We start from the raw sequence: 12278 nt of genomic DNA on the forward strand, positions 1-12278 counted from the left end.
TATATAAACTGCTGACATGTCCCAGAAATTCCAAACTAAAATTTGGTATTTATTTACATAAAATGAGAAATGGTCAAAAATAACAAAAAAAAAAAAAAAAAAAGAGAGAGAGAGAGAGAGAGACCATGTTTTCAAACCTTAAATGATGCAAAGAAAACTAGATCCTATTCACTTAGAAACAGCAACACTAATGTTTTAACTTGGGAAGAGTTCGGAAATCAATATTTGGTGGAATATTAGGGTTCAGTGCAGTGGGCTCTTCATTTTATCCAGAGCTGTATGTAAATAAACATTTGTGCAAACTTTGCAAAGATGACGTAAACTTTAGCTGGTATATGGCAGAAATCTAGAAAACCAATGAAGTCTGTTTCTTTAAAATTTTCCCAACACTGATCCAATTTAAAAAGAGTTGAAAAATGTAATTTTTAGCAGCCAGAGTTAGTGGTGTAAAAAAATGAAAGGAACATAATTTTGGCATGAAGAAGCCAGGATTAGGCAGGCATGGCTGTGAGTGGGGTCTCCCGACCTGATGGGTTGAGAGTGACGTGTCATTGTCCCCTACAGTTCATAGTGCATCAGTACGTCAGTGGAGTACGCTTACTCAGTAGATTCCAGTACACAGCAGACCAAACCGCATCATCCAAAAAAAAAAAGAAGGAGACCTTCATGGGTGAAAAATATAGCAAAGATAGAATTTTAGGATTTGAAGTAATTATGAGTTTCTGTGCGTCACAAACAGCAATTTATAAACGAAAAGGCAAGATTTACAGGCCAACGTGTTTGACCAATCGTGGATCAATACAGAGTCATCATGCAGCTGTACTGACATCAGCAAAAGTCATGTCAGGATGCAGCAAATACAACAACGTGAGCCGACGGCAGCCTGCGGCCAGCCTCACGCCGGCTGACTGACAGCCTGTGCATGGGGTGGAGACAAAAACAACAACAACAACAACAACAGCCTTGCTATGGTCCCTTCATCCTAAGGTGAGGGCACAAATGGAAGCTGCCATGACACTGCCTGCAGGGCAGGAGGGGCGAGAGGTGGGGTTGGGCTGCCAGACACCAGGCAGCAGTAAACAAGCCGCACTGGCTCTCCACTTCCTACGTGTTCGAGTGCAAAGTTCTCCGGAGATGTGCAGGAATGACACGAATGAAACGGGATGGAAGCAGAAGCGTGAAGGGTGGAAGGAGCAGCCCTACCTTCAGAGGAAGAGGGCGAAGGGAGCAGATTCCAGGAGGGACAGGCAGGATGGGAGACAGCAGCTACCGAGAGGGAGGCAGCTCCTCTACCCAACTGTCCACACCAGGTCTCTCTCTGTCTCTCTCTCTGTCTCTCTCTCTCTCTCTCAGCTTAACACCCACCCCTAGCTCTCTCTCTCCCTCCTCCCTCCCATAGGACATGTATGTGTGTGTGTGTGTGTGTGTGTGTGTGTGTGTGTGTGTGTGTGTGTGTGTGTGTGTGTGTGTGTGTGTGTGTGTGTGGGTGTGTGTGTGTGTCCAGCCAGATACAGACTAGAGAGACCTTGCTGCTTGCTGACAGCGCTGCAAGGTCACGGTTCTGCCTCGGCACCCAGAGAGTGACACAGCACCGAGACGGGCCTGCATGCAGGACTTATGATTCAGCCCTTTTCTGCCTGACTGGCGGTTGAACCTGCTGTAACTAAGGAGACGAGCGGCGTGAAATTTGATTGCAGGAAATTCTTTGCACACCTCTCTTTCAGTAAGGCTGGTCCTGGTCGGGATAGATGAACAAAAATCGGACACCTTGACGTCTGATCACACAGTAGATCCCACCGAGGAAACCAAGCCTGTCTGCTACAAACTCGTCAGTGAAACACTTTGGTACACAGAACTTTTATGATCTTTTTCTGGGAAATCAATAAAAATATTAAAACGTTGAGGCCGGCTTCACTTTTTCACACATGCCCATTTTCTTTCTTTTTGCCATTAATAACAAACATTATTTAAAAAAAAAAAAAAAAAAAAACATTTTATGTTTACCAGTGTTGTCTTTAAATATTTCGATTGGTTTGAGATTCCTAAACATTTCTGTGTGGCAAACATGCAAAAGAACAGGAGATCAGGAAAGAGGGAAACACTTTTGCACGCACGCATGCATGTTTGGCGCATGAGGATTAGAAACAAACAATAAGAAAAAGAGACAAACTTTACATGTGCCATTAAGATAAGAGTACTTCATCCTCAGCTTAACAGACACTACTAGTCCAAATCTTCAAAATGCAATGGCTCAAAAGTCCAGATTTCAACAATCAAAGACCATAAAAGCCCTTTAGCTATAATTCCTGCTGTGCTTTATGTGAATTACCTTCCCGGTTAAGCAGGTGCATAAACCCCACCACATGCATGGTGGAACGTTGGGTAATGGACTTTTCAGTGGTTCTGATAAGGACCCACTTTCACTGAAACATCGGGGTTAGCATCAAACTGCTGTTGGTGCTAAAGTCAGCATCTAATAATAGGACAAAGCAGTTCAACAAATGTCACTCCATAAATATCTAGAGAGAGTGTAGCAACAAACAGCATCAGGGTTTATAAAAGTGACATTTACCAGTTGATAATGACGCTAAAGTTAGCATCTTCTTCATGGCTTCCTAAAGCTAAAGGGCTCTGTTGACATTTCTGATGACTCTGCACTGCATTTCCCAGTATAAAACACTTGGGAAGATCCAACCTGAGCTGAGTACTTACACTCAGAGACTCTTTAAGACAATTCATAAAACTCTTATTTTATGCTGGAAACACAAAGAGGGAGCATTTACTGTGCTTTCTGTCACCAGCAGCATTCGTGGATAAGACGAGCTTAAAATTTAGACCCAGGCTGGAATATTTTCCAGTGACAGTGGATTCTTTGAAAACATGAAATGTATGAAATGATGGGAATTCTCCCCCATCCCTCAAAAAATTAGTCTTATCTTGTAATCGTCTTAGGAGCAGGTAGTTAGACCTCCGTCAATCTGTCCTCCAACCCACATTACCTTTCTGCAAACAACAGAAAGGCCGTTTGTTTTTTTTTGTTTGTTTTTTTTTTCTTTTCTGGAAGCTTAGAAACCAAAGCGAGCCGACAAACAAGTGATGATCAAACTCAAGAGACAAAGGAGTGAAACCCAGAGGAGCACGGCCGTCAGACAAACACTTACTGTGTACCACGGCTGGCATGGAGTAGCATTAATATCCTGAGTGAGCACCTCTATCCACCAGGGAGGAAGTCTGCCAGGGGTCGCGCCCCCTCTAGCGCTGGCACTAACAGGTCTGTCACCACGGCAACTGTAACAGCAACAAGTTTGTCTGTCCAAACACTGCAGATGTAGAGTAGAGAGAGAGCAAGAGAGAGAAAAGAGAGAAATAGGGAGAGAGAGAAAGAGAGAGAGAGTGGATCCCACTTGTTGGGCTCCTGCCACTGAGCCTGTAGGATTACTGATAATGGGATTTCCTCTAATGGCTCCCTCTGACAGGTGGCGTCCCTGTTAAACTTAAGTTGTGTGTTGGCTTAAAAAACCCATAACACACAGCTGAGCTCTAGTGAGTTTTTCTTTTCTGCCTGCCAGAAAATACATCCATCTTCTCTGTTGAGCTTGATTGTCTCAGACACTTCTGCAAACTACAGGAATGCTTTGTTTTTATAAAGACAGCTGGTCTTTGTGTTGGACAGTTTGGACAAAATGACCAAGTTTTGTAGATCCAATCACCACCTCATACATCCTCTTACCCGAATTAATTTTTGAGATGAGCATGTCATATTTTTATTTTGGGATAGTAATAGAGGTTAACGTGCATGCTCACTTTTAAAACGATTGTTTTATAAGCTCAGCCTCGCTTCATTTGAGAACAACAGAGCAGAAAGTTAGTGATGTAACCCGACTTCAGGGCTTTGTTGGCTCATCCTCGCTCTGACAATCTACCGACTCTGGGATTTAAGCGTTCTGGGAAGCGGCGACTCTCCGCCTCGCGTGACAACAAAAACAAGAAGCCCAGCTTACAGACCACAACGTGATTGTCACATCGTCACAATGACGTGACGATCTGACAGCTTCGTGTTGTAGAGACCTGCTAATCCTAGAGCTGAGAACGTTATAGATCTGCATCACGATGGCAATCAATAAAGGAAATCAATCTATGACAAAAGAAAACAGCCGCATATACAGTCCACATACTGTCAGTTAACACACTTTGGTGTGTTAGCTTTTACTGCTGGAGAAAAATGCAAATGTGACTATTTTTAGAATCAGTGAGGGTTTTTTTCAAACTCCAGTCAGAGGAAGCATAGAGATGAAAGAGGCTCCTTAAGCATGACTGTCTTTTTCTGTGGTGGTTCCTCACCCAATGGTGGTTCATTCAGTAACACAAGTTGTCCGACCATGCTAAAGGCTAAGATATAAGAAGACACAAATAGGTCAAATGTGAGCTCTGTATTTTATCTTGATGAAACCACTGTATTTCTCTTTCGTGTGACATCGACTCTACTTCAAAACCTCAGAGCTACAAAAATGTTTGAAGGATATAAAATGAGCATTGCAGTGATTTTAGAGGTAATTACATCAAAATAGGTAAGTTCTCCCCGAATTTAAAATCAGCTCCAAAAGCTGTGATTGCTGCTGATCTAAAATACAAAAAAACATTACTTTTATTATAATAAAATTAATGTGGTTTTATCAGCTCCTGGTGACTGCCATGTCATTTAATCAGAAAAAGGTTTCATTCCAGGCTTCACCATGTCACCAATTGTTCTGACGCCGCTGCTGCTGCTCAGTCTGGAGAAGTGACAACAGAGAGGCAGGGACTAGCGGACGCAGGGTAAGACAACACCAGGCACGACAACGCGACGCTGCTAATGAGGATGAAGCAGCTTGTAACCTTTTCTCCGTAAGCCCCTGAAAGCGGGACAGCTCGTGACATCACCGCACAGGATCAGCCGCTGCGCCACACAACAGAGGGGGAGATGATGACGCTGCTTATGACACAGACAGACCTCACCGGTGAGCTGGAAGTGAAGAACCATAAAAATGCTGTTTTTTTTTATTGTGAAACAACAAACGAGTGCAACTCATCTTGACGTACTTTAGTGGCGCTCTGATTTACGCTGTGTTGTTAAGGGCAAACTTTGGATATTTTACACTGAAAGAGCCGCTGCATCTCCCCTCACTGTGTGCTCCGGCACTGCGGCCAGCTCCTCAGCAAGGATGGGAGCCACTGGCTGTCCTAAGCATCACTAAAAGTCACTATAAGACATTCAGAGGTGGGCAGGGTACCCAAAAACTGCAATCAAATAAAATAAGCACTACATCAATATATTTTTACTCAAGTAAAAGTAAAAAGTAGTCCTCCAAGGAATTACTCAAGATTTGAAAAAGTATTTTGTAAAAACTCTACTCAAGTACTGAGTAAATGATCACATTATCAATAATTTAATATTTAAAAGTTACATAATTAGATGGATCAAAATATAAAGTTAAGTGGAAATTTTGGTATTTTAATGACAAAATGTTAGATATTTTATATAAGTAACAAAATCAGGCAAAAGCATTCCAAATCAGTTTCTTTCAATAAAAAAAAACAAAAAAACTTATGAGACTGCAACAAAAACTGCAGCGGTGTGTGTCTGTCTGGTGATTTTTTGGTTAAACCTGTTCTTCATTCACTGGATAGAAAATCCAGAAATTTTACTCAAGTAGGAGGAGCGATACTTAATAATAAAATGACTCAAGTAAAAGTAAAAGGTACAGAGTAGTAAAAATACTCCTGAAAGTAAAATTTTCAGGTAAATGTACTACCCAACTCTGGTAATCACTCACCAGAAATGATATGGACAACATAACAGACTCAGCTGTTCCTGCTCTGTTGGTAACTGGCCACTAGATGGCATCCTTGTTCCAGTGAGCAGGCCCAATCAACCCCAGCTGCCCGATTAAAACAGCACAGGAAGAGCGGCAGGCTTCATGCACTCGTCCATCTTCTGGAAACAGCACATATGCCATATGCTCCACATGCTCCGCCTGTGATAGAGGTATTCACAGGGCTTGTTCTCAGCCGACGGAGCACAATATGCCTTTTTATTCTTGGTCACTTTCATCTAAATCAATTCCTCCTGTGATTTTTTTTCACCCCCCCTTTCTTCTCCCTCCAGTTAAAGTTGGGCATAGTCATAGATGTGTAGATGGTGAATGGTGAGGTGTGCGTCTCAGTCAGCCACTCAGGGGAGCTCATTAAAGCCGCCCGTAGCCCAAAGGCATGGTGTTGAGCTGGCACCACTTCTGACACCAAATCAGTACCATCAGCATTTAAGCCAGAGAGAGAGAGGAGGCATCCTGACAACCTGTCACAACAACAAGGTGTCCAGATGGAAAAAATTAATAGGCCCTACTGCTCTTAGCAGACGGTTCTCAGACGTGGCTGCATAGATTCACTGAACAAACCGAGGCTTTGAATTCAAAGACTAAAAAGCCAGAATGACGACAGAGGCAGCAGACATGCTGATATCATCAGTCAAAGACATCCAGCTGTTCTTCAGAGGAACATCTGTACTGGAGCTAAACTGGCTGAACAGCAAACCAAGCCACAGCGTGCGAAAGACATATTACTCTGAATGATGCCTGTCGTGTAGCATCAAGGAGTGTTAAGAGCATCACCACGGCAACAAGCAGCAGATGTTTGTGTACAGATGCAAAGGCGGGTTTAATGAGTGTTTGCTGTCCTGTGCAAACAAACGTTGGCTCAACGCCGCTGTCAGGAGGCTGGGAGGAGACAGTGTGTACAGCTTGTAGGATGAAACCGTGTGTTGGCGCAGTAGGCACCGTGTCAGTCTCATAATTTGAAGATTGTGAGTTTAACCCTCTCAAGAGGCTCATGTTCTGATTAATACAATTATTATGCTGCTACCAGTCAGTCGTGATCAGACACGATGACAAGGAGCTCTTTGCGGCGGGATGGGCTAGTGGCGCAATGGATAACGCGTCTGACTACGAATCAGAAGAGTCTAGGTTCGACTCCTGGCTAGCTCAAGCAACTTTCTTCTGTCATCCATAGCAGCTGTGTACCCATGCAGCCTTCTCAGCGTCATCTCCATTCTCCTGAGTGGATCGCATTGTGAACAATGTTTTTATGCTGCTCAGCACAAAGACTTTGGAAAAAAACTCTTTTGCATCTTGACAAAAGAGAAAGGACGAGGAATGAGAAGGACAAGTAAATCAGACACTTTGAATGTATTGTGAAAAGGTTAGGATAGCAGAGGATGGTTTCGATCCATCGACCTCTGGGTTATGGGCCCAGCACACTTCCGCTGCGCCACTCTGCTTTGTCGTCACATGCTGTGACCCGGATTCGAACCAGGGTTGCTGCGGCCACAACTCACTATACCGTCATGGCTTTTCATTCGAATGCGTTGTACGTCAGCCACACCTAACAAACACAGTACAGTGGTAAAAGGCGCTCACATGCCCTACACAGCTGCCCTAGAAAGCACATGGGTTTCTTCAGTATAGAGTTTGTAGAGCCTCGTTGGCGCAGTAGGCAGCGCGTCAGTCTCATAATCTGAAGGTCGTGAGTTCAACCCTCACACGAGGCAAACGTTTTGATTAATACAAATATTATGCTGCGACCAGTCAGTCGTGGTCCGACACGATGACAAGGGGCTTGTTGCAGGGAGACGGGCTCGTGGCGATTGATAAAGTGTCTCACTTATGGATAAGTTTCGACTCTTTGCTAGCTCACACAACTTTTCTTCTGTCGTCCACACCAACCACGTACCCTTGCAGTCCTCTGTATCGTCTCCATCCTGCTGACAGGATCACATTAAACAATGTTCTAATAAAGCACAGAAAAAAGCTGAGCTGCAGACTTGGAAAACATAGTCTGAAGGTCGTGAGTTTAACCCTCACACGAGGCACATGTTTTGATTAATACAATTATTATGCTGCTACCAGTCAGTCGTGATCAGACACGATGACAAGGCGCTCTTTGCGGCGGGATGGGCTAGTGGCGCAATGGATAACGCGTCTGACTACGGATCAGAAGAGTCTAGGTTCGACTCCTGGCTAGCTCAAGCAACTTTTCTTCTGTCATCCAAAGCAGCTGTGTACCCATGCAGCCTTCTCAGCGTCATCTCCATTCTCCTGAGTGGATCGCACTGTGAACAATGTTTTTATGCTGCTCAGCACAAAGACTTTGGCAAAAAACTCTTTTGCATCTTGACAAAAGAGAAAGGATGAGGAATGAGATGGACAAGTAAATCAGACACTTTGAATGTATTGTGAAAAGGTTAGGATAGCAGAGGATGGTTTCGATCCATCGACCTCTGGGTTATGGGCCCAGCACGCTTCCGCTGCGCCACTCTGCTTTGTCGTCACATTCCTTGACCCGGATTCGAACCAGGGTTGCTGCGGCCACAAATCACTATATCATGGCTTTTCATTCGAATGCGTTGTACGTCAGCCACACCTAACAAACACAGTACAGTGGTAAAAGGCGCTCACATGCCTCTACACAGCTGCCCTAGAAAGCACATGGGTTTCTTCAGTATAGAGTTTGTAGAGCCTCGTTGGCGCAGTAGGCAGCGCGTCAGTCTCATAATCTGAAGGTCGTGAGTTCAACCCTCACACGAGGCAAAAGTTTTGATTAATACAAAATTACGCTGCGACCAGTCACTCGTGGTCCGACACGATGACAAGGGGCTTGTTGCAGGGAGACGGGCTCGTGGCGATTGATAAAGTGTCTCACTGATGGATAAGTTTCGACTCTTTGCTAGCTCACACAACTTTCTTCTGTCGTCCACACCAACCACGTGCCCTTGCAGTCCTCTGTATCGTCTCCATCCTGCTGACAGGATCACATTAAACAATGTTCTGATAAAGCACAGAAAAAAGCTGAGCTGCAGACTTGGAAAACATAGTCTGAAGGTCGTGAGTTTAACCCTCACACGAGGCACATGTTTGATTAATACAATTATTATGCTGCTACCAGTCAGTCGTGATCAGACACGAGACAAGGACCTCTTTGTGGAGGGATGGGCTAGTGGCGCAATGGATAACGCGTCTGACTACGGATCAGAAGAGTCTAGGTTCGACTCCTGGCTAGCTCAAGCAACTTTTCTTCTGTCATCCAAAGCAGCTGTGTACCCATGCATCCCTCTCAGCGTCATCTCCATTCTCCTGAGTGGATCGCATTGTGAACAATGTTTTGATGCTGCTCAGCACAAAGACTTTGGCAAAAAAACTCTTTTGCATCTTGACAAAAGAGAAAGGACGAGGAATGAGATGGACAAGTAAATCAGACACTTTGAATGTATTGTGAAAAGGTTAGGAGAGGATGGTTTCGATCCATCGACCTCTGGGTTATGGGCCCAGCACGCTTCCGCTGCGCCACTCTGCTTTGTCGTCACATTCCTTGACCCGGATTCGAACCAGGGTTGCTGCGGCCACAAATCACTATACGATCATGGCTTTTCATTCGAATGCGTTGTACGTCAGCCACACCTAACAAACACAGTACAGTGGTTAAAGGCGCTCACATGCCTCTACACAGCTGCCCTAGAAAGCACATGGGTTTCTTCAGTATAGAGTTTGTAGAGCCTCGTTGGCGCAGTAGGCAGCGCATCAGTCTCATAATCTGAAGGTCGTGAGTTCAACCCTCACACGAGGCAAAGGTTTTGATTAATACAAATATTACGCTGCGACCAGTCAGTCGTGGTCCGACACGATGACAAGGGGCTTGTTGCAGGGAGACGGGCTCGTGGCGATTGATAAAGTGTCTCACTGATGGATAAGTTTCGACTCTTTGCTAGCTCACACAACTTTTCTTCTGTCGTCCCACACCAACCACGTGCCCTTGCAGTCCTCTGTATCGTCTCCATCCTGCTGACAGGATCACATTAAACAATGTTCTGATAAAGCACAGAAAAAAGCTGAGCTGCAGACTTGGAAAACATAGTCTGAAGGTCGTGAGTTTAACCTCACACACGAGGCACATGTTTGATTAATACAATTATTATGCTACCAGTCAGTCGTGATCAGACACGATGACAAGGAGCTCTTTGCGGCGGGATGGGCTAGTGGCGCAATGGATAACGCGTCTGACTACGGATCAGAAGAGTCTAGGTTCGACTCCTGGCTAGCTCAAGCAACTTTTCTTCTGTCATCCAAAGCAGCTGTGTACCCATGCAGCCTTCTCAGCGTCATCTCCATTCTCCTGAGTGGATCGCATTGTGAACAATGTTTTGATGCTGCTCAGCACAAAGACTTTGGCAAAAAACTCTTTTGCATCTTGACAAAAGAAAGGACGAGGAATGAGATGGACAAGTAAATCAGACACTTTGAATGTATTGTGAAAAGGTTAGGATAGCAGAGGATGGTTTCGATCCATCGACCTCTGGGTTATGGGCCCAGCATGCTTCCGCTGCGCCACTCTGCTTTGTCATCACATGCTGTGACCCGGATTCGAACCAGGGTTGCTGCGGCCAATCACTATACGATCATGGCTTTTCATTCGAATGCGTTGTACGTCAGCCACACCTAACAAACACAGTACAGTGGTAAAAGGCGCTCACATGCCTCTACACAGCTGCCCTAGAAAGCACATGGGTTTCTTCAGTATAGAGTTTGTAGAGCCTCGTTGGCGCAGTAGGCAGCGCGTCAGTCTCATAATCTGAAGGTCGTGAGTTCAACCCTCACACGAGGCAAACGTTTTGATTAATACAAATATTATGCTGCGACCAGTCAGTCGTGGTCCGACACGATGACAAGGGGCTTGTTGCAGGGAGACGGGCTCGTGGCGATTGATAAAGTGTCTCACTTATGGATAAGTTTCGACTCTTTGCTAGCTCACACAACTTTTCTTCTGTCGTCCACACCAACCACGTACCCTTGCAGTCCTCTGTATCGTCTCCATCCTGCTGACAGGATCACATTAAACAATGTTCTGATAAAGCACAGAAAAAAGCTGAGCTGCAGACTTGGAAAACATAGTCTGAAGGTCGTGAGTTTAACCCTCACACGAGGCACATGTTTTGATTAATACAATTATTATGCTGCTACCAGTCAGTCGTGATCAGACACGATGACAAGGCGCTCTTTGTGGCGGGATGGGCTAGTGGCGCAATGGATAACGCGTCTGACTACGGATCAGAAGAGTCTAGGTTCAACTCCTGGCTAGCTCAAGCAAACTTTTCTTTCTGTCATCCATAGCAGCTGTGTACCCATGCAGCCTTCTCAGCGTCATCTCCATTCTCCTGAGTGGATCGCACTGTGAACAATGTTTTTATGTGCTCAGCACAAAGACTTTGGCAAAAAACTCTTTTGCATCTTGACAAAAGAGAAAGGACGAGGAATGAGATGGACAAGTAAATCAGACACTTTGAATGTATTGTGAAAAGGTTAGGATAGCAGAGGATGGTTTCGATCCATCGACCTCTGGGTTATGGGCCCAGCACGCTTCCGCTGCGCCACTCTGCTTTGTCGTCACATTCCGTGACCAGGATTCGAACCAGGGTTGCTGCGGCCACAAATCACTATACGATCATGGCTTTTCATTCGAATGCGTTGTACGTCAGCCACACCTAACAAACACAGTACAGTGGTAAAAGGCGCTCACATGCCTCTACACAGCTGCCCTAGAAAGCACATGGGTTTCTTCAGTATAGAGTTTGTAGAGCCTCGTTGGCGCAGTAGGCAGCGCGTCAGTCTCATAATCTGAAGGTCGTGAGTTCAACCCTCACACGAGGCAAAAGTTTTGATTAATACAAATATTACGCTGCGACCAGTCACGTGGTCCGACACGATGACAAGGGGCTTGTTGCAGGGAGACGGGCTCGTGGCGATTGATAAAGTGTCTCACTGATGGATAAGTTTCGACTCTTTGCTAGCTCACACAACTTTTCTTCTGTCGTCCACACCAACCACGTGCCCTTGCAGTCCTCGGCATAGTCTCCATCCTGCTGACAGGATCACATTAAACAATGTTCTAATAAAGCACAGAAAAAAGCTGAGCTGCAGACTTGGAAAACATAGTCTGAAGGTCGTGAGTTTAACCCTCACACGAGGCACATGTTTTGATTAATACAATTATTATGCTGCTACCAGTCAGTCGTGATCAGACACGATGACAAGGACCTCTTTGTGGAGGGATGGGCTAGTGGCGCAATGGATAACGCGTCTGACTACGGATCAGAAGAGTCTAGGTTCGACTCCTGGCTAGCTCAAGCAACTTTTCTTCTGTCATCCAAAGCAGCTGTGTACCCATGCATCCCTCTCAGCGTCATCTCCATTCTC

The 12278-nt window shown here is 45.1% G+C and overlaps 1 protein-coding gene and 13 non-coding genes across 16 annotated transcripts in view; 11 read left to right on the forward strand and 3 right to left on the reverse strand.

The window, feature by feature from the left end:
* The window catches only part of iqsec1b (IQ motif and Sec7 domain ArfGEF 1b), an 87374-nt gene that overhangs the window by 20724 nt on the left and 54372 nt on the right, over positions 1 to 12278 (reverse strand). The window contains exon 1 of one of the 3 annotated variants that reach the window (XM_055027066.1): positions 3162 to 3301. The exons of the other annotated variants lie outside the window; for them this stretch is intronic. Within the exon in view, the coding sequence (XP_054883041.1) occupies positions 3162 to 3190 (29 nt within the window). The 5' untranslated portion in view covers positions 3191 to 3301. Of the gene's footprint in view, positions 1 to 3161; positions 3302 to 12278 lie in introns of those variants that run through there. 3 annotated transcript variants of the gene reach the window in all.
* On the forward strand, positions 6947 to 7019 carry trnar-acg (transfer RNA arginine (anticodon ACG)). Its single transcript has one exon. It is a non-coding gene; the product is annotated as a tRNA-Arg (tRNA).
* trnam-cau (transfer RNA methionine (anticodon CAU)) lies at positions 7510 to 7582 on the forward strand. Its single transcript has one exon. It is a non-coding gene; the product is annotated as a tRNA-Met (tRNA).
* On the forward strand, positions 7987 to 8059 carry trnar-acg (transfer RNA arginine (anticodon ACG)). Its single transcript has one exon. It is a non-coding gene; the product is annotated as a tRNA-Arg (tRNA).
* trnam-cau (transfer RNA methionine (anticodon CAU)) lies at positions 8282 to 8353 on the reverse strand. The gene has a single exon. It is a non-coding gene; the product is annotated as a tRNA-Met (tRNA).
* Positions 8549 to 8621, forward strand: trnam-cau (transfer RNA methionine (anticodon CAU)). The gene has a single exon. It is a non-coding gene; the product is annotated as a tRNA-Met (tRNA).
* On the forward strand, positions 9022 to 9094 carry trnar-acg (transfer RNA arginine (anticodon ACG)). Its single transcript has one exon. It is a non-coding gene; the product is annotated as a tRNA-Arg (tRNA).
* trnam-cau (transfer RNA methionine (anticodon CAU)) lies at positions 9583 to 9655 on the forward strand. Its single transcript has one exon. It is a non-coding gene; the product is annotated as a tRNA-Met (tRNA).
* Positions 10058 to 10130, forward strand: trnar-acg (transfer RNA arginine (anticodon ACG)). The gene has a single exon. It is a non-coding gene; the product is annotated as a tRNA-Arg (tRNA).
* Positions 10618 to 10690, forward strand: trnam-cau (transfer RNA methionine (anticodon CAU)). Its single transcript has one exon. It is a non-coding gene; the product is annotated as a tRNA-Met (tRNA).
* Positions 11095 to 11167, forward strand: trnar-acg (transfer RNA arginine (anticodon ACG)). The gene has a single exon. It is a non-coding gene; the product is annotated as a tRNA-Arg (tRNA).
* On the reverse strand, positions 11391 to 11462 carry trnam-cau (transfer RNA methionine (anticodon CAU)). Its single transcript has one exon. It is a non-coding gene; the product is annotated as a tRNA-Met (tRNA).
* trnam-cau (transfer RNA methionine (anticodon CAU)) lies at positions 11661 to 11733 on the forward strand. Its single transcript has one exon. It is a non-coding gene; the product is annotated as a tRNA-Met (tRNA).
* On the forward strand, positions 12136 to 12208 carry trnar-acg (transfer RNA arginine (anticodon ACG)). Its single transcript has one exon. It is a non-coding gene; the product is annotated as a tRNA-Arg (tRNA).

This window comes from Poeciliopsis prolifica, unplaced genomic scaffold, assembly GCF_027474105.1.
Source record: "Poeciliopsis prolifica strain line A6 unplaced genomic scaffold, Auburn_PproV2 SCAFFOLD003, whole genome shotgun sequence".
Taxonomy (NCBI): Eukaryota; Metazoa; Chordata; class Actinopteri; order Cyprinodontiformes; family Poeciliidae; genus Poeciliopsis; species Poeciliopsis prolifica.